Raw genomic sequence first — 25,798 nt, 5'->3', positions numbered from 1 at the left:
AAGAAGCCTACTGGTTGACCGGGTTGTTTTGGCGTTCCCATCCCTCAACCAGGAAGTGTGAGACCATTTCAAAATGGACGCCAGCCACTGAGGAGGAATGAACCCAAACAGAAGGACTGACTCTTAAACTCCTGTAATTCCTGTGCATGTGTTTGCAAGTGCTGAAACTAAAACTGTGGGATGACCCAGTCTTGAGGACGGTTTGTTACTGTCGGCTGTTCCGAGTACGCTCCCCCCCCTCCCCGTACCCCCACTCCCCGTACCCCCCCCCCCCCCTTCCTCTGCCCCGTCCTAGTGCAAGATATCCCATCCGAGGCAGGGTTGACATCGCATCCTGAAACCTGCCCTGTGACCACACCCCCCTCCCACCAACACCCCCACCCCTCCCCTCCTCCCCCAAAGGAGACAGTTACACCCCCCCCACCCTCTCCCCTGCAGGAGGACAGTTGCATCCGTCTTGGCATGGCCTGCTGAGTATGCCAAACAACAGTAATATAACCTGTCACTTCAACAGTTATGAGCAAATGCTGGAATGTCTTTAATGAAAGTGACAGGACATATGTATTTTAAATCAAACAAACTTTAAAGGTAATAAAAAAAATAATGAACATTTGTCACAAAGGATGCGACAAAAATGATATGCTTTTATTGTACTAGTTTTGTATCATTCAACTTGTTGTACTTCTTATGCTGAATATCATTATGATACTCCCAGTCATAATGGCATGCTATAGCAACTGGTTCACGTTTTAGTTTTGGTTCTTTGGGTTCTTCGACGGAACACTGAAGACCATGTGGTCGTCATAAAAAAAACATCAATGATGACAACAAAGGAAAAAAAAACTATAGAATGTTCTTGAAGTGTCCCTTTTGGTGAAAGAGATGCTGTTTGGTGAAGACATTGCTGTACAAAGACAGAAACCTTGTTTTTCTGTGAAGAGATGTGAAGTTGCATTGGAGATTTTCTATATTTTTGTATACGTCGTCTTGCTTGGTTCTCTTTGCCTCTGCGGCGTGCTAGTGTCTGTGGTTTTTTTGCACCGAGGCTAATGTGGCTGTAGATTTCTCCTCTCTTTGTTATCACTGTGTGATATAGTATACTGGAAAAAACAACAAAACAAATGTGAAAAAAAAAACGTTTTTCTTTTACTTTTTAAAGAGGATACTGTGATACGGTTTGTTTATGTCATTGTCATGGTGATCCTACCTGACTTTTTCAAATTGTTCGCTGTTTATTTTTTTGATTCATAGTTATTCCTACAGCTTTGCTTATCTTTTCTATTCTTATCTTCTCTATTTTTCCTCCGTTTTGCGAAGATGTCAGCGAAAGGACATTTTTCAGTGAATAAATCTAACATTCCATCGTCATGGTGAACCTTCTTTAAGGTTCTCCCATTGGGACTGTCACTCATTCAACTCAGGAAGTCCCATTGGTCCAGAACGTCCGTGTGTCCCGCCCACACACAGCCCCAACAAACAACACCTCACTTGCCACCCATCACAGTTAATCTGTGTGTACGTAATAACAAAGCGTAGACTAAGTGGTAATGTGAGTGTGTATGTTTGTAGAGTAGTTATAAGATCATGAAAGCACAGAATTAGCGCCCGACTCACTTCTTTTGTGATTGTTCAGGAAATCCTCAAACATTTGTCTGTGTGTTTGTAAGTTTAGAATTGCAGGCTCGTTAGGCTTGCATTTGTGTTCTCGCTCCAAAGGCCACCAATGCAGCGATTCCCTTTAAACTGCGTGTTTAGTATTGCTGAGCTCTCTTTGGATTTTGTTGTTAGATAGAAACTGATGGAACGAGGCTCATGATTTTGGAAAATTAATTCTTAATTATAACAGAGCAGTGGTTCTGAATGTTATTTTCAATGAATACAAGCTCTGAGTTGATGTGAGAACCAGGTGGAGGTGATCTGTTTGGCTGGATGCCTATCGACGTCAAGCTCCACGGACCAGACAGGTGGAGTCGTTGATGGAAAGGCGTGAGAGATAGCGTGAACTCAGGGGGAACCATTAATGCTGTGCCTTCATCCGTGACCTCTGACCTCCTGGGTTTGGGGTTAATTCCACCGTCAAACTCTTACCCACCATAGAAGAAGAGCCATAGATCTGCCATTTTGTAATTTTTATTAATGCTACATGCACTATTCAATGTTTTTCATCAGACCGACTGAACTACAATGACCACAGTCCTCACATGGGGCTCCTGCGAGTGACGTCCTCGCTTGGCTTAGTCAAAGGTCGACTAAGCCTGAAAACCAGAACCCTGTTGCATCCGTCCATTGGGGGGGGCTTCAGTAACATGCATTTGGAGGGCCATTCTGCGTCATTGTCCTTTCAGTGGCATTAAAGTGGAGCTGTGTTCTCAGGGCAAGTGCTCTTGTGCTCCGATGCTGTGACGTGTGTCCCGTGGTTGTCCAACCAACCATCCACCCCCCCCCCTCTCCTTCGCTCCATTCACTCCACCCCCCCTCCTCCCATCAACTCCACCCCCCCTCCCCCATTCACTCCACCCCCCCTCCTCCCATCCACTCCACCCCCCCTCCCCCATCCACTCCACCCCCCCTCCCCCCATCCACTCCACCCCCACTCCCCCCATCCACTCCACCCCCCCTCCCCCCATCCACTCCACCCCCACTCCCCCCATCCACTCCACCCCCACTCCCCCCATCCACTCCACTCCACCCCCCCTCCCCTCCCCCCCCCTCCCCCCATCCACTCCACCCCCACTCCCCCCATCCACTCCCCCCCCTCCCCCCATCCACTCCACCCCCACTCCCCCCATCCACTCCACTCCACCCCCCCTCCCCTCCCCCCCCTCCCCCCATCCACTCCACCCCCACTCCCCCCATCCACTCCCCCCCCTCCCCCCATCCACTCCACTCCACCCCCCCTCCACTCCACCCCCCCCTCCCCCGTCCGGCCGTCCAGGCAGCGGGCGGAGAGTGCCCCCCTGGCAGCTAGTGACAGGCACCTTCCAGTCTCCTTCTCCACACAGCTGTCACACACACACTCTTTCCATCCTCCCCTTTTCTCGCTCTTCATCTCTCTCTCTTTCTCTCTCTTTCTCTCTCTTTCTTCATCTATCTCTTTCTCCCTCCCTCTCTCTCTCTCTTTCTCTCTCTCTGTTTCGGTCTCTGTGCCTCTTCAACCATCCACCTGTTCTCCATCTTTCATCCGTCTCTCCTCACTTAGTCTCTCACTGTCTCTCCCTCCCCCCTCTCTCTCTCCCTCCCCCCTCTCTCTCTCTCCCTCCCCCTCTCCTCCCCATTCCTTCTCTCCACCTGTTCTCTTCTCTCGACCCTTTTGTCTCCGTCCTTTTCTCTCTCTGCACTTTCCATCTCTCTCCCCCTCTTCTGTTTGCTCTCTCCACCCCTTTCTCTCTCTCTCCTCTTCTGTTTGCTCTCTCCACCCCTTTCTCTCTCTCTCCTCTTCCGTCCTCGCCCACGGGGTGCCTGTTGTATAATCAGCAGAGCAGTTGAGTGCTACCTTTGCCGACAGGCAATTAGCCTGCGATTATGACATCGGCTGACGGATGGATGTGGAAACCAAAGGGAGATGTGCATCTCTTAATTTTTCCTTCTTCTCCCCCCTCCACCCCCCCTCTCCCCCGTGCCTCTTTCCCCTTCACCCCCTCCCTCACCCTTCATCCCTCCCTCCCTCCGTCTGTGTCCTGAGTGTTTTGCGGGTAACTGCCCCCAAATAAGCTTCAAGTTGTGCAGTGGGGCGATGCGTCCTCGCCATTGGTCTAAGATGCGCTCATTGGGGCCGTGTCATCCAATGAGGATTGACGGGCCTGTCCTTGTGCAGTGCAGATGGATAGAGTGAGGCATGTCCTGTGTGTGTGTGTGTGTGAGTGTGTGTGTGTGCAAAGAGTGTAGCCATGGACAGAGTGTTCTGTGGGTGGCGCAGTGCTTCAGGCCAGAGATGACATTGGGCACTTATCAGAGAGAGAGACAGAGAGAGAGAAAGAAGCTCTCACAGTTGCTCCAGATTCTTTGTGTGTTTGAGAGAGTGTCTGTTTGTCCAGGGGAGGGGGGGGGGGGGGCACGCAATAGCCGAGGGTGAATCTACTTTTAAAAATACATCAAGACATCTGTGAAACGAGGGCGGGGCGGAGAGGGCACATGAATATTCAGATCCTGGCATCTCTATCACCTGCCAGCATCGTTAGTAGGCCTACCAGGGCGCAGGCCCGAGGACCAGCTGATGCAGGAGAGACCCCAGGTCTCTCAGTCGCTGTCTGAGTGGTCTTTACCGTTTAAAGGAGAGAGATCACGAGAGAGAGAATGGTAGAGAGAGGTAGAGAGACAGAGAGAGAGAGAGAATGAGCTGGTGTTTAACCCACATTAGCCTCTGATGCCTCAGAAGGCCTTAATTAAGCTCCCAGAATCCTCTGAGCTTTGGGCCGTGGGGTGACATCACTGTGTAGTCATGGCACCCACATACTCACACACCTATACACTACTGCATAAAACACACCCACCCACCGATACACTACTTCACAAAACACACATTTAGGCTATAGTGAGCACTCCTGTTGGAATGTTGGAAGAGAAGACAGATTTTGATAAGTAAGGGAGAGCCAAGCCATCTGCTATCTGCTAACAGCTCTAGCTGTCCCTGTGCCAGACAAAAGCAATCAAACCATGACTCACTGGGTACAGAAATGGATCAACCTAAAATGAATGTACCATCAGCTGTCTGTCATCCTACAAACTGTGAAACCATTTAAAATGCATAACTATTCAGACACAGTCCCCTGCTCTGAGCATCACTGTCAACTGTCGTTTTATTTCCCTTCTAATTTTTTTTCTTTTATTTGACCTGAATGTAATTATTTGAATATTGCCACTTGATTTTGAAAAATGAATTGATATTTTGTTGCTGCATCTGACATAATTAATAAAAATATCGTATATGTTCTTTGCAACAAAAAAAAGATCTGTGTCTCATTGTATTGTATATTCTATATCGAGGTATTGGATAAGAATATATATGAAAAACTAGACTAAAGATGAATTAAGTGGTCAGGTCAGTGGAAAGCACTTAGCCATCATACTGGATTTCCAGAAGCTGCCCTGTGATTTGGATTTGATAATGCCCCTTAACATCATTGCAGCTCATTGAACATCATTATGTTACCATCAGCCTTGCGACTTTGACATGGACAGCGCACACGCACACTTTGACACTTCTAACTGAAGGCCTTTTGCCGCGGGAAAACTGTTCTGATCAACAGAAAACGTATTGCTCTGTACCTTGTGCTCTGTAGTAGAACAAGTAGGCCTACACACGATGGATAGACCCCCGGGAGCGTCTTACTGGAGCCTGTGCGTTTCCCTGGAGGACTCAACAGCTGTTAACACAGGACTGACAGTCTATATTTCGGTTTTATAACGGTTTTTACTTTGATAGAAAAACACGTTGAAGTTTTCTACTGTGCAGTCCTTGTTGTGACCTACATTACATTACATTTACATTTATTCATTTAGCAGACGCTTTTATCCAATGCGACTTCCAAGAGAGAGCTTTACAAAGTGCATAGGTCACTGATCATAACAACAAGATAGCCACAAAAACATTGCGAGTAGCCAAAACATGAAGCATACATTGTGAAAAACCAAAGTAAGTGCCAAAAGGAAGAACCATAAGAGCATGTAGTTAAACAAGTTACAATTAAACAACATGAACCGCTATAAGTGCAAGTGTACCTGTGGAAAAAGCAAGCAACAATAATAAAAACAATATACCACAGCGAGTACAAAAATTTAAATCAGTTACCACTAACCACAAGAGCAGCAAGTCTCTAAGCAAGAGTCATTGTGATCCTTGAGGAAACTTACATCGGTACCTCCCAATATGGCTGCTAATGCATCGTGCTGTATGACTACATCAAGTAGGTCAGGACCCAGCATCCTACTTAAGCCCTCTCTGGTCTGTAATTACTGTAGGCCTACTGTAATTACTCAAGGAAAAACACAAATATTGTTTTTGTAGTTTTTTTAACAACTTGAAATGTGAAAAGCAAGTGGCAGTGCTGAATCTTCACCAAAGTTGAACTCAAGTTTGGATCTAATTATCTTCAGAGAAAGCTTTCATCTGACCTTGCCTGCAAAGGAAGGTCACAATTAAAGGTTTTAAACATTTAAAGTATGTTTCATCTTTGTAGATGGAAAGACATGTTTTATCAATGGCGACCTTTTACTTAACATGAAATTTGTAAAATACAAAACATTTAAGTGTGACTACCATCACCTTAAAAGGTCAACGTTCTGCCATAGCTAGACATGATCCTGATTCAACTTACATTTAGTCATTTAGCAGACGCTCTTATCCAGAGCGACTTACAGTAAGTACAGGGACATTCCCCCGAGGCAAGTAGGGTGAAGTGCCTTGCCCAAGGACACAACGTCAGTTGGCATGACCGGGAATCGAACTGGCAACCTTCAGATTACTAGCCCGATTCCCTAACCGCTCAGCCACCTGACTCCCACCCACTTCCCACTTCAACTTGATAAAAGTGAGTAATGTTTCGGTTGCCAACAGAAGTTCAATCTCTCTTTAGGTTTCATCAGCAATCTCTGCTTCAGACCTCCTTGAGTGGAGCTCTCTGTTCTGTTATCACTGTCCCTATATGTGTGTTAGTGTGTCTGTGATAGTGGAGGCTCTCCATTTCTTATCTACTTTTCCGTTATTCCAGGCTCCTAACCCTGGACGCGTCACCTTTTATGGAGTTCGGCAGCAGCTGGAGGCCCACTGCACGCCACTGACCCACAATGCACTGGGGCTGTATTTAACATGACAAGGACACAGAGAGCGACCAAATTCTATATGTGGCAAGTGTGACTGTGCGATCGTACGTGTCTGTGAAATAGAGACAAAGAAAAAAAATTCCAGTAGTTTTTCTGCATTTAATTAATTATTTTTTTTACCAGAGAGGACTACAGAGGAACCTAAAAAATTACACACACTTTATTTACATCTTATTTTCCTAGTGGGAGAATCTTGCTGTGTGCATGTTGAGGGCTGACCTCCATGGCATCTGTGACCAGCTCTTCCTCCAGCCGCTCCTCCTCCTCCTCCTACCGCTCCTCGTCTCGCTACAGCAGCTGCAGCTCCTTCAGGTCGGAGGAGTCCGCTGGGGGGCAAACGCTCGCACCCCTAGGGCCCCTGCTGGAGCCCCCCTTGGGGCCCCTGCTGGAGCCCCCCTTGGGGCCCTTCCTGGACCCCGCAGCGCCCCACAGCATTTTCGGAGAGGAGGACACCGTGGGGACTCTGTGTCGGGCCCCCTTCAGCCGACACCGCAGGGAGTCTCACGGTTACCAGGGTGAGTATGGTCTCAGGTTGCCTGTGTGTGTGTGTTTGTGTGTGTGTGTGTAGGTGTGTGTGTGTTTATCCAACAGGGGGTCATGGATGTAAACCTTCTGCTGTCTGTACGTACTTTCAACACGGCAAGACTGAGATACGAGAGAGTCAAATCAAATCTAAATGTATTTGTATAGCCCTTTTTACAAGCAATGTGAGAGAGGGCTTCACATACACCCATAGAACTGCCCCTCAACCAACCTAAACCCTCAAGGAAGACAAGGAAAAACTCAGAGAAAAAACTCCCAAGAGGAGAAAAAATGAGAGAAGGATGGGAGAGAAAGATTGTAACAAGGAGGACGGAGGTGTGATAAGAAACCGGAAAAGGTTGAACAAAATCTGTCATGCAGAAAACGCTGAGAAATGCCAAAAAGTCCAAAAAGAGGGTGGTGTTATTTTATGGCAGAAAGCGAAGGAAGGCTGATGACATCACAGAGGTAATCAGGGTTCGAATTACGGGGGGATCGATACATTTATATATCGCCCTGGAGAAGAAGTTGACCCCCCCGATTGTCATTGTATGATTCGCACTCTGGGGCTAATGAATAAGAGTTTCAGGAGGTAAAAGCCCCTGTCTCTGTAAATCCTTCTACTCTCTAGAGGTCCATATAAAGACGTGATGACAACGAGAGAGGCTGGACTGTTGGGCGGTCACCAGGCAGTGAAGACATCAGACTGTCTGAAACGGGAAGGTCATATAAACGAATAAGACTTTCCTCTGAGTCATAAACAGCCGTTAGTGTTTAAAAGACTTGGGCATTCTGTCCAGTTCGTAAAATCATAACGACGGTGCTTAAGAATGTTTATTGACAATATGATAGTCCTCTAAAGTTGTAATTTACAATGATGTGTTTTCTGGCATAAAATGTCAAATGCAGGTAGTATAAGAATGCCACTATATAACGGATATACTGAAAATGGTAATGTTTGACATTTTACAATATACAAAAACAAAATAGAGAATATTCCAGACCTAAACACTTGTTTATCAATAAATACGTGATATTGCATTAATTTACTGCTTCATAAAACCGGTCCATTTGTTATGAACAGATCTTATTCATCGCCAGATGGGCACTAAAATCAGTTTATGTCCCAAACAGAAGTCCCTCTTACTCACGGTTCTTAACGGCCATGTGCTCCAGTTTAGACATAAAACAAATATCCACCTCAGCCATACACTTTAATACCCCTTTCTTTGTTTTAATCCACTTTGCCACTTTTTACAATTATTTTTTTGCGTTCATCCACGGTTCCTGTTAGGTAGGGACACAAACGGTCACGATAAAGTTACGAAACCTTATTAACTACCACTTTTTCTCGGAGATCTCACATTGTATCTCATATTTTATTATCACTAATAAAATAATACAAATTATATAAAGGTGTAATATTATATAATTATGTTATTTATTACATGCATTCTATGGAGTTGTTCTGCTTTGAGAAGCTTTAAGTTCATGTATGTGGTTTCAGAGGACTTGATCTGGTTTGTTCTGCTGTCACATTCGGCTGTTCCCGGCAGGGCCTGCAGGGGGCGCTGTGTCGGGCCGGCCGGCCAGCATGGGAGCGGTCAGGTCACTGGGGGACAGCTATTCCATGTCAGCCGACGTCAGCCAGTTTGAACCCCACGACGTCGTTGTGATGGCCTACAACCACCACATAGTCATCCATGCAGAGAAGGTGAAACCAGTAATGACTCATTACTGCAGACATGTAGAGTATTAACATTGTGTGTGTAAAGCTTAATTTATACTTAGGTCGCCGACACTTTTGAAATGGTCGCCGACGAAAAAAAAAAAGTGTCGCTCAGGCTGCTGCATTTATACTTCGGCAAACAGTCGCCTGTGCTCAAGGTTCGCGTGACGTAAACAGAATAATTTTTACCGTTACATTCATAGCTATGGTTACATTGTTAACGCTTTGTAGCCTAGGTGATCAATCGGAGAAACTGACCATTTTAATTTTTCACTATGTGACGACATCCGCGCCAGTAGAAATTTCTCCTGGTAGGCGACACTTCTAAGCGACGGTTAAAAGTGTCGACCGAGACATCATTTCTGTCGGCGACCTTTTCAAAAGTGTCTGCGACCTAAGTATAAATTGGGCTTAAGTGTGAGAGTGCATGACTGAGTGTGTGTGTAAGGTGCATGACAGTGTGTGTTTGTGTGTGTGTAAGTGTAAGAGTGCATGACTGTGTGTAAGTGTGAGAGTGTATGACTGTGTGTGTGTATGTGTAAGAGTGCATGACTGTATGTGTAAACTCTTAGTGTTTGACTGCTGTCTATCTGGGTCAGAGGAGACTAACTGGTGATATCCAGTTGCGAGGTGTTGTCTGTTTGAATGAACCCAGTGTTGTCCAGGACCCTTTTAGCCCACTGCTCATCGCTTCACTTCAGCCTGAGTAGGTGTCAGAAGTTTGATCCTAATCAGGTCTAAATGGTGGACAGGAGACAGAGATGAAGACTCCACTGTTTGGAAGGAGAAGTCATCTTTCAACTCTGTCTCAAGACACCGCTAAAACACCGGCCAGTGCTTCTGCCTAAGGCCTGACAGATAAATACTTCCACAGGGAAAACCGTCAGTGTCAATCATCCTCACCTGCCTACCTCTTAAATTATAGGACCGCCCCCCCCCCCCCCTTCTCCCCCCTGTTGATCATCACCTCTCCTCTCACCCCATCTCTTCTTACTTCCTCACTTTTAAAAATGGTCTTGGCATGACATGCATCCATCTTCCTTCTCTCTCCCTCTCTTCATCCATCTCTCATCCCTGCCTTTCCATCCCCCCCCCCCCCCCCCCTTCCCCTCAGGTGCTGGAGGACGGGAGCATTAGCAACACGTTTACCCACAAGTCCCTGCTCCCGGAGGATATGGACCCGCTTTCGGTCAGCGGCACGTTGACCCCCGAGGGCATGCTGGTGGTCAGCGTCCGGAGGACCACACCCATGGAGGGGCCTGACCCCCCCGCCCCCACCTACTACTCGGAGGCCCACCTTTAGCCCCGCCTCCCTCGAATCTTTGACTTCCTACTGCTTTACTTTTCTAACGACTACTCAGTGACACCACCTTCAACATGTGAAACTTTCTCTACATTTGCAATGAGTTTTTTTTTATAAATTTGAATAAAATTGATTTATACATTTACATTATCGTTTTTGTTCTGTGGTTTACGATGTCATTCTGTACAAGCGAAAAAAATTAATGCAAAGCTGTAACTTACAGTTTATTTTCTACAAGGATGTTGTTTTATGTGGATAGGAGATGTAGTATGACCTAAAACAGCCTAGCAACCAATAACAATACTGCAGCAGTGGGTTTGAATAAATAACAGACTAGACTTGCTATCATTTGCTCCGTCAACAATGAACATGAGTGGAAGCAGCAGAACCCTGGACAGTAATTGCTCTGACAAGAAGTTTTAACAGAGGAGAAATGAAATCTCATGCTTGTCATAACTCATAAACTCTTTCCATCTCCTGTCCTCCTGTCTCTCTCTCTCTCTTTCCCTCTCATATTCTCACACACACACACACACACACACACACACACACACACACACACACACACACACACACACACAGACACACTTTACAGCGCACACACTATCTGTGGAAGAGTTTAGTTAGCAAACTTTCTTCATATAGTTAGTCCTCTTTTTATCCATCTGTCTGCTTGTGAGCATTAATGGGCATGTCTGCACGGAGACAGGGCTCTGTGACTCACACGGCTCGATCGGGGGGGAAGACTTTCACTGCGACACGACAAATAAGAAGCTCACATGCACTTGGACATGAGAGCTCATTAGTGTAGAGTTGTTCTACAAGAAGAGGGAACTGAAAACTAGTAAAAGGGGCCTTGCTGGTGGTTCAATATCTTCCACAGGCTCACGCATAAATAATTCTAAATATGTAACAGGATTTTGCAGTGTTGACTGTCATCTCCAGTTGCAGTGTTGACTGTTCTGATCAGATTATGAGGATTACAGATTACGGTTGGCCGTAATGCAGAACAAAGGCGTTTTAGGGACCCTGGCGGTAATCTCTGCTGAAACAGCAGGGACAGTGCTGTTTAAAACACTCCCCTACCCCTATCCATGTTACTGGACAGACACACGCACACACACCTCTCTCTCTCTCTCTCCAGACTCCATAGGGAGAGAGGGGTCTACTGCAAACACCTGAAAATCGTCAAGGGACTGAGCAGCCTACTTAGCGAATGAACCCGTTTAGCTAATTAAGCGTTTAGCTGCCTATTATGGTACAGATGTTACCTAGTTTTTTCGAAAGACAGAATAACAACTTGCGAGGGAGCGAGGGAGGAGGAGAGAGAAACCAAACTCCTGCTGTTGTCCAGCTGCTCAGAGGGGGACGGGGGGGAGGAGAGGAGGAGGATATGAGGAGAGGGGGAGGAGAGGATAGGGGGCTTGATACGAAAGATCGACAGAGAACTAGAGCACACCGATTTGAGCCGAAAGGACAAACAAACAAAGTGTGACGTGAATCAATTCAACAGTCTCGGTAGCACTTTGTTAAAACCTCTTTATTCATCCCTGATATACAAAACATCGTTTTATTTATTCATGTGAAAAATAGCGTTGGACTTCTTAAACTCTAGTCAAGGATTGGTCCTTGTGGCTCTCCGTAGAACACAAAGTACAGTCCAGAGCCCCATACAGAGTAGGTAGAACACACCCTTAACAACTGACCCTTAACAACTGACCCTTAACAACTGAACCAGGGTCAGATGTCAACAGCCTCTTCGTAGTTACAGTTAGGATGGGAGGCAGGCTGATCTGAACTCTGGTCAGATCATAAGGGTGAATGCTACTTTGATCGATGGCTACAGAACAGACAGCAGCATCCAGTAAGGACCTATAGGGCCAGACTGAGTGTGTGGATGCATGTCGACACACACACAGACAGGCCCGCTTTCCTTATGCTGACGTCACATTTTTCCTTACGCGTTAATCTTTTTATTTTTATTTTTTACTTTTACTTTTTCTTTACAAAAATAAGGTTATCTCGCATTCATGTCATAGATTAAAATCTGGTTACAAAGTGAGATGAAGAATCATTATTGCACAAAACAGATTAACTAATGACAGGATCATTCATAAAGTAACAACAATAAAGAAACAATAATAATCCCAAATTATTCTTCTACTTTGATTAATACAGATTAATAAATATGGACTTGCTCTACAGTTGCTAGCTGTTAGCAAAATGAGATGACAAACGGTATGAAAATGACAAAAAAGGTCCTGTGACAGTTGAAAAAAAAAACAAGTTTATCTTCAATCAGTCTCACAGACACGCAACAGCTAGGCCTAAAATGATTAGCAATAATTACACACTGCAATGACACACTATCCACCCTGTAATTGTGTGTGTGTGTGTGTGTTTGTGCACTGGAGTGTGTTAGGTTTGACTCTCTATTGAAAATTTCTTACAGTACAGTTTAGGGGTGTGTGTGTGAGTGTAATGCAACTAAATCAACAGATTGCCATGTGTTGCCATTGCTTTTCCTTATGAACAGATAAATCATTCATGACCAGATCCTGGTGAGACCCAGGCTCTTGAGATTATGAAGGCACTTGTGAAATGAGAATGATGTTCATACCACAGAGGAGTTGACCAATCACAGGCCTCTTCAGCTTTATGTCTACGTCAAACACAGGATCTCATCCCGCTAGCGTTAGTGTTATTTTGCATTATTCAAATGTCATTTAAACATTCTTTTGGACGCGTTGCGATAATGAATTAATTTCACAATTTTAAACACAGGAAAATATGTTTCATTTACAACAAAAATCACCTGAATAAAATAACAAAGAATAAGTAAAAAATAAAAATGAAGAGCATTTCAGATTTTGATGATAGATTAGCAAATATTTAAATGACAGATTGTACGGTACAATAATGATACAGTCTGTTAAATATACTAAAAACATAAAACAATTCAATCTCCCAACCAAATAGCGCTGCCCCATGTTTGAAAATGAAAAAAAAAAAATACAAAAAACTGATTAATGCTCATTGAATTAATTATGACAATCACTGTCATTATTTATTTCAACAATGAAAAGAAAACAAAGAAAAAAGACAGACACTACGAAAGGACATTGTCCAACATAACTTGAAACATACACAATAGTATTTTATCCAAATCTTCCTATTTCTTTTTGGTCATAATATTTACAATTTGAAATGTAAAAATCACATCCTTCAAAGAGGCATGCTGTTCTACATGCGAAGCCATGCTCTAACACGTGTGTGCGTGTTTCTGTGCGTTTCTACATGTTAAGGTCAACATTTCAGTCCATGTCAATGGTGATGCACATGCATGCGTGAGATTGTGTTTTATTCTCGGTGGTGAGAAGCAAGACAAGAACATACCAAAGAAAAGTAATACACCATGCGATACAACCTTCAGGCAGACATGTCAGGGAACTAGCAAAGGCTAGTGTTTGTGTGTTCAGATTCTGGTGCAGTTTAAGGCATTTTATTAATCTTAAGCGAGATATTCCGAGATTGGCGACGTTAAAAAAAGTTTGTAAAAATAAATAAAAGTGGAAGGAGTGTTTAGTTAGACCCAGGAAGCCCCTCAGCTCAGGTAAACCCCACGACACCCGACCGACTGTGTCTGAAATGACACACAGACAACCTCATAACCCTGAAGTTAAGACATCATTAACAGTTAAATACATTCAAATGTTTATGGAAATCCTGCAAATTAGGCCATAAACTACCACAACAAAATAAATAAATTAAAAGGGACTGTTTCCTGCTCAAGGCTTCTCGATTGTTAGTGTATGATCTATTTAACAGGTAATTCCATACTGGTTGGCCAACTAGAAGCTACCCTGGGTTGTTTTTGCAGGAAACGTCTTGTGCTGCTGGTTAGATAACCTTAAAAGGCTTCGCCCCTTCTCTCAGCCTCCCATTCACCATTTTTCCTCCTAGCTGTCTCCCTCCCCTCTCCTCGTCCTCTGCAGCCCCACACTGTGTCATTAAGAGCTATATTTAGAGAAAACCATTGTCTCTTGGAGTGTGCGGGTCCAGTCCTATTAAAACCAGTGGGCGTGTGTGTGTGTGTGAGAGCAGTGCTCATTGAAAGTGTTGAGGGTAAAATGTAATGGGCTTACAAAACGCTTTCAACTCTGTTTTCCTCTTCAGTCGAACATCTGTTTGCATAGACTACCCCCCCCCCCCCCCCCACGTTCTCACTCAGATAGAGGGGGGAAAAAGACAGAAAAACAGATATTTTGCACTGCTTCTGACTCACTTCCTCTGTGTTCAGAACGCTGACCAAGATGGCCGTCGGTATACAGGAGGGTTCAACAATAAACCCTGCTTCCCCTATCTAAAAGCCCATCCCAGACGGCAGCAGAAACACCACAACAGAAATGTTCAACAGAAATGATTTCACAACTACAACACAAATCATACAGTCAGAAATAAGGTTGATTTGGCTCCTTCCTTCATTCAAATATGTACACACAGACACACACTGTCAACACATGCACTCACTACATCCACACACCAGTCTTTGCATCATTGCTGAACTCTCCGAAGCACACGGAAGACTCTTGGTAAAGAACTGTTTGCAGCTCCCCAAACTGAAAACACAGTACAAAGAATTCAGAACTTTTTTTTGCTGTCTCTCAAACAGAGACCTGAACGAAAGTCTCGGTCATAAAAATAATAAGTCTTATCCCTTTTATGAATAAACTCACTTTACTTGTTCCTAAATCTAGCTTGCATCCCATTATATGTCCCTAAATCTAGCTTGCATCCCATTACCTGTCCCTAAATCTAGCTTGCATCCCATTACCTGTCCCTAAATCTAGCTTGCATGCCATTACCTGTCCCTAGATCTAACCCCTGACCCCCAGTTGGGGGGGGGGGGGGGGGAGCATCCTACTGGAGTGTGTGTGTGTGGAGGCGGAGCAGTCGTTGGGTCAGTGCACGCCCCCAAAGCCTGGGGTACATATACAGTGAACTAGAGAGAGGGAGGGGAGGGTGTATAACAACTGCAAACAGGTGGAGGTGAGAGAGAGAGAGACATGATGCAAGAAATTGAAGCGAATGGAGGGAGGAGTCAGGAAATCGAAGAAGAGAGGACTATATATACTAGAATGAATTATTGATCCAAGCCCTGAAGTTTAAGCCTGGGTTGTTTTCAAATGTATGGCTTCGGAAGGAGGAGGAAGGGGTTTACGGGTCACCATGACGTGCGACAAACCCCTCCCCCTCCCCCCTCCCCCCTCCCCCCTACTGTGACTCGGCCCCCCCGGCTGCTCCCATCCTGCCCGCATCACTGGGACTTTTCCTCCGAGTCGGAGGGCGTGTGTTCGCGGGGGAGGGACATGGACTTGTGGCGGTCCCACAGTTTGTGGAGCTCGGTGGCTTCGTTCTCGCTGCTGCTGGTTCCGCTGTCGCGGAAGCTGGCCAGTGGGGGGCGCACTTTCACGCCCTTCACGGTCACCGAGCCCTCGATGGCCTTCCTTAGCTGGGGGAGACACAGGGTTAGGATACCTCAAAGTCAAGCACAGTACCCATCCTAGGTTCTACTGGGGTATGGAAAAGGATTTGGGTCTATGCAGTACTTTAGTATCTTCATAGGGGGCGCTGTGGCTGAGTGGTAAAAGCCAGGTGGATGTGGCACTGGAAACGGCCATATATACAGTAAAACATCAGTGTGTGAGGAGAATGTCTTTCATTATATAGAGACTTCACTGGCAGGGTTTGTTTTGCACACCAGACACCAGTTGCTTAGACACATTCATTTGTAAGCAGTCATAAGATTGGCTGCTCACACACACACACACACACACACACACACACACACACACACACACACACACACACACACACACACACACACACACACACACACACACACACACACACACACACACACACACACACACACACACACACACACACACACACAGAGCGTCTGGGCAATTCTCTCTCTTCTGACAGAGACAGGAAGTGGGTTTTGTCCACTTGTAGCACACCCAAACAAAAGGACCTAAATGTCACGGAGAGAAGAGCAGCGCAGCGCTTAGCAACAATCCCCCATATCCCCCCCCATATTCTAACCAATTTACAAAGACAGAGTGCTTCCACTGTTGTTCTTGGTGACAGAGAGACACAGACGGATAGACAGAGAGAGAGAGAGAGAGATAGAGATAGAGAGAGAGAGAAAAAAGAGAAAGACAGAGAAAGAGAAGCAGAGGGAGAGAAAGAGAGAAGGACAGATAATGAAGGGGAGAAAGAGAGAGACAGGAACATTAAACAGTCTTTTGTCTTGCTGTCTGTCACAAGACAAGAGGAGAGCTCATTAAAATATTGCGCGTGTAAAATAAAATAGTGTGCGATGATGACGGTTTCGACAAGGATGCTGCCAGCTAGCATGCAGAATGCGGAGACTGTTTTGCTAACAGCTACGAACACAAATGGCTTTCACAAAGGATGGGTCCTTGGGCAAGGCACTTCACCCTATTTTCCTCGGGGGAATGTCCCTGTACTTACTGTAAGTCGCTCTGGATAAGAGCGTCTGCTAAATGACTAAATGTAAGCTCACCTCTTTGAGAGAGACGACTCCAATGAGACGTCCGATGCTGGTGACGTAGGCGTGGTCCAGGCCCAGCAGAGAGAAGATGGTGTGAGTCTGGAGGAACAGGACAACGTCAGCGTTAAGCTTAATTTATACTTCGGTCGCGGACACTTTTGAAATGGTCGCCGACGAAAAAAAAAAAAAGTGTCGCTCAGGCTGCTGCATTTATACTTCGGAAAACAGTCGCCTGTGCTCAAGGTTCGCGTGACGTAAACAGAATCATTTTACCGTTACATTCATAGCTATGGTTACATTGTTAACGCTTTGTAGCCTAGGTGATCAATCGGAGAAACTGACAATTTAAATTTTTCACTATGTGACGACATCAGCGCCAGTAGAAATTTCTCCTGGTAGGCGACACTTCTAAGCGACGGTTAAAAGTGTCGACCGAGACGTCATTTCTGTCGGCGACCTTTTCAAAAGTGTCTGCGACCTAAGTATAAATTGGGCTTTAGAGGACCCACAACACTCAACCATGTCTAGAAGAGACAACACACTCAACCATGTCTAGAAGAGACAACACACTCAACCATGTCTAGAAGAGACAACACACTCAACCATGTCTAGAAGAGACAACACACTCAACCATGTCTAGAAGAGACAACACACTCAACCATGTCTAGAAGAGACAACACACTCAACCATGTCTAGAAGAGACAACACACTCAACCATGTCTAGAAGAGACAACACACTCAACCATGTCTAGAAGAGACAACACATTCAACCATGTCTAGAAGAGACAACACATTCAACCATGTTTAGAAGAGCAGGAGCCATCACAAACAACTGCGAGAACTCTCAGGTAGAACCTGCACCTAAAACGTCTAGAACCAGTAGAACTGTTAGGACACTGACCATGAACGGCTGGAACCTTCACTTATTACATCTAGAAACTTCCCCTTAGAACATGTAGAGAAGAATCCTGATCAAGAACAGAAAGATCATTCACCTCAAATAACTGGAACCTTCATCTGAAACAGCTTGAAACACCTGCAAAGTAGCTGTACCCACTGGAACCGACTCAGCTGCTATCTAGAACCCACCCCCTCTTCCAAACCACTCACACACGACCTCCGACACACTGCTTCTGAAGCGTCTTGCTAGAACGTCCAAACAGAACAGTTAGGGAACCCAGGCGCCACCAGCTGAGAGGCTGAACTTGTGAGCTTGTGTCTACACTACAGACCGTGTGATCAGGTCAGGTGGCTGAGCGGTTAGGGAATCGGGCTAGTAACCAGAAGGTCGTTGGTTCAATTCCTGGCTGTGCCAAATGACGTTGTGTCCTTGGGCAAGGCACTTCACCCTACCTGCCTCGGGGGGAATGTCCCTGTACTTACTGTAAGTCGCTCTGGATAAGAGCGTCTGCTAAATGACTAAATGTAAATCTCAAGCTTGTTCCAGGTTTGGGTCTGCCAGCTACATTCATCAGGAACTCAATAAGAACCTTGACACTGCCACAAGCTTGACACCCGACCCAAATCCTGGGGAATAAGACACCTTATCGTCATTTCCATATTTCATGTGATGGAGAATTTTCCATTTCAATGGCACAGCAAACTAATTGAGTTACATGAAGTGGCAGTCTAACACACAAACACACACATACACACACACACACACACCATCTCTTGCTCGACGGTCTGTGTTTAGCATTGGGAGGCAGATTGTCAGTGGTATTGGGTGCAAGCAGAAAGCAGGGAGGGAGGAGGAGGAGTGATGGATTGGTGCAGGATCCCAGTCTTAAATGTTTAAACAGCAGACACACAGAGAGGGTAGGAGGGAGGGAGGGCAGAGAGGGGGGGAGGGTAGGAGGGAGGGAGGGCAGAGAGGGGGGGAGGGAGGGTGGGTAGAGAGGGGGGGAGGGACGGTGGGTAGAGAGGGGGGAGGGAGGGTGGGTAGAGAGGGGGGGAGGGTAGGAGGGAGGGAGGGCAGAGAGGGAGGGAGGGCAGAGAGGGGGGGAGGGAGGGTGGGTAGAGAGGGGGGGAGGGAGGGCAGAGAGGGGGGGAGGGAGGGCAGAGAGGGGGGGAGGGCAGAGAGGGAGGGAGGGCAGAGAGGGGGGGAGGGAGGGTAGAGAGGGGGGGAGGGAGGGTGGGTAGAGAGGGGGGGAGGGTAGGAGGGAGGGAGGGCAGAGAGGGAGGGAGGGCAGAGAGGGGGGGAGGGAGGGGCTGCATTATGAATGGGGGACATTAGACCCAGTCAATGCTGCCGGCAAGTGAGAATGCATCTGTGTGTGTGTGTGTACCTGAGTGTAAAGTGCGTGTGTGTAGGAAAACTAATGTGTGTACGTGCTTGAGAAAAGGAAAGTGTGTGTGTGCACATGAGAGAGAATGCGTGTGCACTAGCATTTCGCAGTAATAACATGAATTCAACAAGCCCTCCCTCAACACATCCACCGTACTTGGTGGGATATGGACAAGCGGAGAGAGCAGTGTGTGTGTGTGTGTGTGTGTGTGTGTGTAGAAGGCCCACTGATGTAACTGCGGAGACCATTACAGCTCCAACATTACAACATCCATCCACAATAATAATATACTGAATCCATCACACAGTTATTACAAGTCCAAGGCAGAGAAGCGTTCAGAAAGGTAGTAACACCGAAATAAAAGCACCCAGCTACCAATGAGCTGATTAGGTACAGCACACATGGACTCCCACAGAGGGGAGGGATGAAGAGAGAGAGTTTGAAAGAGGGAAGAGTTTGAGAGAGAGTTTAAGACGGATCATTTAAGGGGGAGAGAGTTTGAGAGAGAGAGAGAAAGAGACGGAGAGAGAGAGAGAGGCACACACACCTTGTGCAACGATGTGCGCTCCACCAGCTGAAAGGGGGCGGGGTCAATCTTGCAGTTATTAAAGTTGACCTGCTCGTCAAGTTGTTCCTCCTCCCATTCTGCGATCTGCATCCCAGATGATGATGAAGAGGATGGTTAAAGCAGAGACCACACATCCAACAATGCTCTCTTTGTTTATGGGTAATGTAGTTTCTAAGCTCTGGCATTTGTAGTCCCTGGATGGACTAGCCAAGTTTAAATATGACATATTATGCGACATATCCTTCATTTAACTGACAATTACTGTTCTTCTTCTTATAGACAATCAAACACACTAGCCATGATAGAAGGAGGAAGGGAGATGGAGACTGGAGAAAGAGAGGAAGGGATGGAACGAGAGAAAAAGAGAGAGGGAAGGAGGGAGGAAGAGATGAGGACAAAGAGGAAGAGAGTGGGGGAGAGAGAGAGATGAAAGGAAGGAACAGAGGGAGAGTTGAGGAAGCAACAGAGTGATATGACCAGGAAGGAGAGGTGACAGAAAGGAAATGAAAGGTGATGTTAATGAATAATCTAAAATCTAATATCAGAACATATTTTACTTATTGGATGGGAAGCTATTACAGCATAGAGGCTCCCTGATTTAAGACATGGGCTCTAATGGACTGACAACCCTCATATCTGGTCAATGATGGACTGAGAGGCATCGTGTCTGGCCTGTGATTGGCTCAGAGGCCTAATGTGGGAGTCAGATGGCTGAGCGGTGAGGGAGTCGGGCTAGTAATCTGAAGGTTGCCAGTTTGATTCCCGGCCGTGCAAAAATGATGGTGTGTCCTTGGGCAAGGCACTTCACCCTACTTGCTTCGGGGGGAATGTCCCTGTACTTACTGTAAGTCGCTCTGGATAGGAGCGTCTGCTAAATGACTAAATGTAATGTCTGGCCTATGATAGGCTGAAAGGCGTGGATTCTGGTCTCTGATTGGTTGAGGCCTAGTGTCAGCTCTATGATTGGCTGAGAGGCTACCTAAACGGTGGATGAGTCTCACCTCTCTGATGGTCATGTCGTCATCTACAGTCTGGTCATCCTGGAAGAAACAGGGAAAAGTGGTGATAAGCACACACACACATTTTTTTTTTTAAAGTTACACTAACTACAAAACATTTGACTCACCTCAAAATTAAGTAAATGTCATGTAAATGCACACAAACACGGACGCACATGAATGTCCTGGGTGTGTTAGGATCTGAGGTGATGAGGATGATGATGGTGAACGTGACCAGGCAGCTACTGGGTGTGTCCACATCTGCTCACTCTGTTCTCAATGTTCCCTGCTGGAGGACCAACGACAATGTGCTTGACCAGCGTGTCTCCACACTGCAGCTACCTGGCTTGACCAGCGTGTCTGCACACTGCAGCTACCTGGCTTGACCAGCGTGTCTGCACACTGCAGCTACCTGGCTTGACCAGCGTGTCTGCACACTGCAGCTACCTGGCTTGACCAGCGTGTCTGCACACTGCAGCTACCTGGCTTGACCAGCGTGTCTGCACACTGCAGCTACCTGGCTTGACCAGCGTGTCTGCACACTGCAGCTACCTGGCTTGACCAGCGTGTCTGCACACTGCAGCTACCTGGCTTGACCAGCGTGTCTGCACACTGCAGCTACCTGGCTTGACCAGCGTGTCTGCACACTGCAGCTACCTGGCTTGACCAGCGTGTCTGCACACTGCAGCTACCTGGCTTGACCAGCGTGTCTGCACACTGCAGCTACCTGGCTTGACCAGCGTGTCTGCACACTGCAGCTACCTGGCTTGACCAGCGTGTCTGCACACTGCAGCTACCTGGCTTGACCAGCGTGTCTGCACACTGCAGCTACCTGGCTTGACCAGCGTGTCTGCACACTGCAGCTACCTGGCTTGACCAGCGTGTCTGCACACTGCAGCTACCTGGCTTGACCAGCGTGTCTGCACACTGCAGCTACCTGGCTTGACCAGCGTGTCTGCACACTGCAGCTACCTGGCTTGCACACCACAACCAAATGCCAACGTGTGTGTGAGGGTGTGAATGTGTGTGTGTGTGTTAGGAGTGAGAGAGAGAGAGAGAGAGAGAGACAGCCTGGAGTGTCTCTACTCAGTGTGAATTTAGTTGTCTATGTATGAGCGAGGAGGGTTGTGTGTGTGTGTGTGTGTGTGTTTATTCATGTTGGCTTGTGTGTGTTTATTCATGTAGGCCTGTGTGTGTGCGTGTGTCTGTCCGGTCTCTAGTGTGTGTTGATGGTTCTGCGTCTGTGTGTGTCTGACCTCCATCAGCCTAAGCCCCAGGCGCTGATGAGAACCCTCAGCTCATTCATCCACGCCGTTGGTGAGTCTGACCCGCCGGTAACCCTGGCAACTGTCGCTGTGGGGCCAGCGGAGGTGCCCTACTGTAGGGTTACGCAACCAGAAAACCAGACGTGCCCGAGGTTGTTGAGACAACACGAGCAAACGTGCTCTGAATGTGTCCTCACACACACACTGAACATTGCCTTTTTATGTCATGTTTCAGTACATATCTACTGACATCTAACCTTAATTACAAACGCATACCAACACCTCCACAAACACATGCATACCTGAACACACAAGCACGCACCAACGCGCACACACACACACCCACCCACAGACACACAATCTGTGAGGCTACACAGATACTGCAGTTCAAAAACAAGATACCTGATTTTGCAGATGGAGGGAACAGAAAAACAGCTGTGAGTGTGTGAGGTCATGAGGGTGTGTGTGTGCATGAGGGTGTGTGTTGGGTGGCTGGCAGGGGCTGGGGTTTCGGGGAGTGAGAGAGGGTGAGTCTCTGCATGCTAAACAGAAGCTTGTAGGAAGATTAGCCGGTCTATTAAGAGAGCAAATATGCAGCAGAGCCCGTAGACGTGAGCCCTGGAGTGGGTGTATGAATACAAGACTAAGATGTGTTTGTGTGTGTGCATTGGGGGGGGGGGTTGTTGTTGTATGCGAGCGTGTACTGTAAGAATATAGAGTTCTAGCAGTTGTGTGTCTGTGTGTGTGCGGAAAGAGAGAGTTTGTGTCTGAGAAAGTGTGTGAGTTTGTGTTTGTGAATGAATGATTGTGTGTGTGTACTTTTGCCCGACTTAAGACAGAGTGACTAAAGGGGGACGGAGAGAGAGAGGCAGAGTGGGATGGAGAGATTAGAAGAGAGAGCGAGAGACAGAGACACAGACAGAGAGACAGAGAGAGAGTGGGAAGGAGAGATTATAAGAGAGAGAGCGAGAGACAGAGACACAGACAGAGAGACAGAGAGAGAGAGACAGAGAGTGGGAAGGAGCGATTAGAAGAGAGAGAGCGAGAGACAGAGACACAGACAGAGAGAGAGTGGGAAGGAGAGATTATAAGAGAGAGAGCGAGAGACAGAGACACAGACAGAGAGAGAGTGGGAAGGAGAGATTATAAGAGAGAGAGCGAGAGACAGAGACACAGACAGAGAGACAGAGAGAGAGTGGGAAGGAGCGATTAGAAGAGAGAGAGAGCGAGAGACAGAGACACAGACAGAGAGACAGAGAGAGAGCGAGAGTGGGAAGGAGCGATTAGAAGAGAGAGAGAGCGCGAGACAGAGACACAGACAGAGAGAGAGAGGAGTGCTGACAGTAGACTATAGCTGTGCTGTGCCAGAAAGCAGCATCTCTCTTCCCCCTCCCCTCCACCCCAGAGCGATCAATCTTTCCTTTCCATCCTGTAGCCAATAACCCAATCAGTGGCCGGCTTCCAGCACTGGGTCAGCGGGGAAAAGGGTGACACGCAACCACAGCATCCAATCCCCATGGACACTGCCGTCCAGTCATCCTCTCTCTCGCACGCTCTCTCGCTCTCACTTCCTCTATTGATCTGCCTCTCTCTCTGTTTCTCTTCATCTAACTGTGAGCTTTCTCTCCCTCCCGCTGTCCAGCTCTGCGGTCAGCTGGCACGAATCCCTCTCTCCCTCCCTCCCCCTGTAACCCCTGCTTCACATGTCGTCAACTGGAGCACTGACCTCACTCTTCCTATAAGTGTCAGTCAGCAGAACTTTCTCTTTCTTTCTTCCTCTCCCTCTCTCTCTCTCTTCCTCTCTCTATCGTTCTCCTCCCTGTCTTCACGAGTCAGCTCCTTCTCCCTCTGGTTCCTGCTCTGGCTGAAGGTCGGGCCCCTGTGAGCACTGCTTCACCGGAGTGTGAAGATCCTAACAACTACTCAGACTTCAATCTAGGATTTAGTCCACACACACGTACACAGACACCTACACACACGCACACTATCTCTGATTGTGTTTCAAAGGGTTGAATGAATCTGGGTGAGAGCAAATGGCATAAATAAAGCATGTGGACATTACAGACGAGAGAGAGAGAGAGATATGAAAGGCCAAACTTCGTTTCTCTGGAATGCAATACTGATGTCATTTACCCCACATCAATATTTCACAGTGTAACTTGAGGGAAGAGGGGTGGAGAGGGGAGGGAGGAGGGGTGGAGAGGGGAGGGACGAGGGGTAGAGAGGGGAGGGAGGAGGGGTGGAGAGGTGGGAAGAAAGGAAGGAGAGGATTAAAAGAGAACGGCTAGCTAGGGAAGAGGAGGTAGAGAGGGTGAAGAGGGGAGGAAGAGAGACATATGAGAGATGAAGAGGAGAGAGAGGTGGAGAGGGGAGGGGAGAGAGGTGGAGAGGGGAGGGGAGAGAGGTGGAGAGGGGAGGGGAGAGAGGTGGAGAGGGGAGAGAGGTGAAGAGGGGAGGGGAGAGAGGTGGAGAGGGGAGAGAGGTGAAGAGGGGAGGGGAGAGGTGGAGAGGGGAGAGAGGTGGAGAGGGGAGGGGAGAGAGGTGGAGAGGGGAGAGAGGTGGAGAGGGGAGGGGAGAGAGGTGGAGAGGGGAGAGATGTGGAGAGGGGAGGGGAGAGAGGTGGAGAGGGGAGGGGAGAGAGGTGGAGAGGGGAGGGGAGAGAGGTGGAGAAGGGAGGGGAGAGAGGTGGAGAGGGGAGGGGAGAGAGGTGGAGAGGTGAGGGGGAAGGTAATAACTGGAATTCTTTTCAGATACAGGGGCGTACTCAGAAGTAATTGGAAAATATTTTGATAAATATGTTCATATTTATGTCTGTGGCCTCCGTGGCCAAACTGATCCTGAGCAAAGCTTAGACGCACACACACACACACACACAAACACACACTCAGACATACACACTCTCTCACACACTCTGTCTCTAAATACTGATGACATAACAGTAAAGTGCTAAACAGCAACCAAACACACACACACACACACCGTCTGAGAGAAAGGGAGGGCTCATGCTAATTACTCCATCACACTTCATCATGACTAATGCGTCTCTGCTTAAAAGAACCAAAACAATGAGTGCATCATAAATCCATCGTAGGACCAACCATATGCTACAGTACGCTGGAGGTACACTGAAGCCCTTCTAAGCATACTCGTTACACCAAGCATACAGTATTCTTCCTCCTTCTTGAGGAGTGTGTACTCCAGTCACTGTGTGCATGTGTGTGTGTGTGTGTGTCTGTGCGGCGCCCACACTCTCAGGCTAATTGATTGGTGAATATGCCCGGCGGAGCCAAACTAATGCGCTCCTTCTGAAAGCTTTTCTAATGAACATTTATAAGCTGCTAATAGCTATTACACTGACAACACAATCACTAGCACTCCAAGCTATGCCTGCCTAGCCCTACAGAGTCTTCACACTGGGCAGCTGTGAGGGTGCATGGAGGTCTTTCTCACCCAAAACCCTTCAGGCTGGGGGGGGGCTCCTAGTGGGAGAAGGAACACGGAAGAAGAATAAGCAATCGCAAAATTCTGTCTGTCTCTTTTTTTTCAGGAGGTGCAGAATGTATGTTTCATAAATGTTTGGGAGGGGGGGGGGGCGGTTTAATTTGTGTGGTGTCCGTGTTGTATCATCCCCAAATAATTTTACTTTAATGATTCTATTTTGAGATATAGGGGGTTGTACTTGTGATACTGTGATGACAATGTGACATCGTCTGTTTGGTATTCCTT

The 25,798-nt window shown here is 47.1% G+C and overlaps 2 protein-coding genes across 2 annotated transcripts in view; one reads left to right on the top strand and one right to left on the bottom strand.

The window, feature by feature from the left end:
* The first annotated feature begins 7,042 nt into the window (after positions 1-7,042).
* On the top strand, positions 7,043-10,373 carry LOC136952257 (heat shock protein beta-7-like). Its single transcript, XM_067246968.1, has 3 exons — positions 7,043-7,334; positions 8,898-9,055; positions 10,185-10,373. The coding sequence occupies exons 1-3, from the start codon at positions 7,043-7,045 to the stop codon at positions 10,371-10,373; spliced, it is 639 nt and encodes a 212-aa protein (XP_067103069.1).
* A 5,306-nt stretch (positions 10,374-15,679) lies between these two features.
* Positions 15,680-25,798, bottom strand: part of LOC136951331 (chloride channel protein 2-like) — a gene marked incomplete at its 5' end in the record, with an annotated part of 12,433 nt that continues 2,314 nt past the window's right edge. The window contains 4 exon segments of the mRNA XM_067245684.1: positions 15,680-15,885; positions 16,966-17,052; positions 19,789-19,893; positions 20,811-20,849. Of these exon segments, the coding sequence (XP_067101785.1) occupies positions 15,691-15,885; positions 16,966-17,052; positions 19,789-19,893; positions 20,811-20,849 (426 nt within the window).

The sequence above is a fragment of the Osmerus mordax genome, chromosome 11 (assembly GCF_038355195.1).
Source record: "Osmerus mordax isolate fOsmMor3 chromosome 11, fOsmMor3.pri, whole genome shotgun sequence".
NCBI lineage: Eukaryota > Metazoa > Chordata > Actinopteri > Osmeriformes > Osmeridae > Osmerus > Osmerus mordax.
The sequence above is the reverse complement of the archived record's forward strand: the minus strand, read 5'-3'. Positions and strand labels throughout refer to the sequence as shown.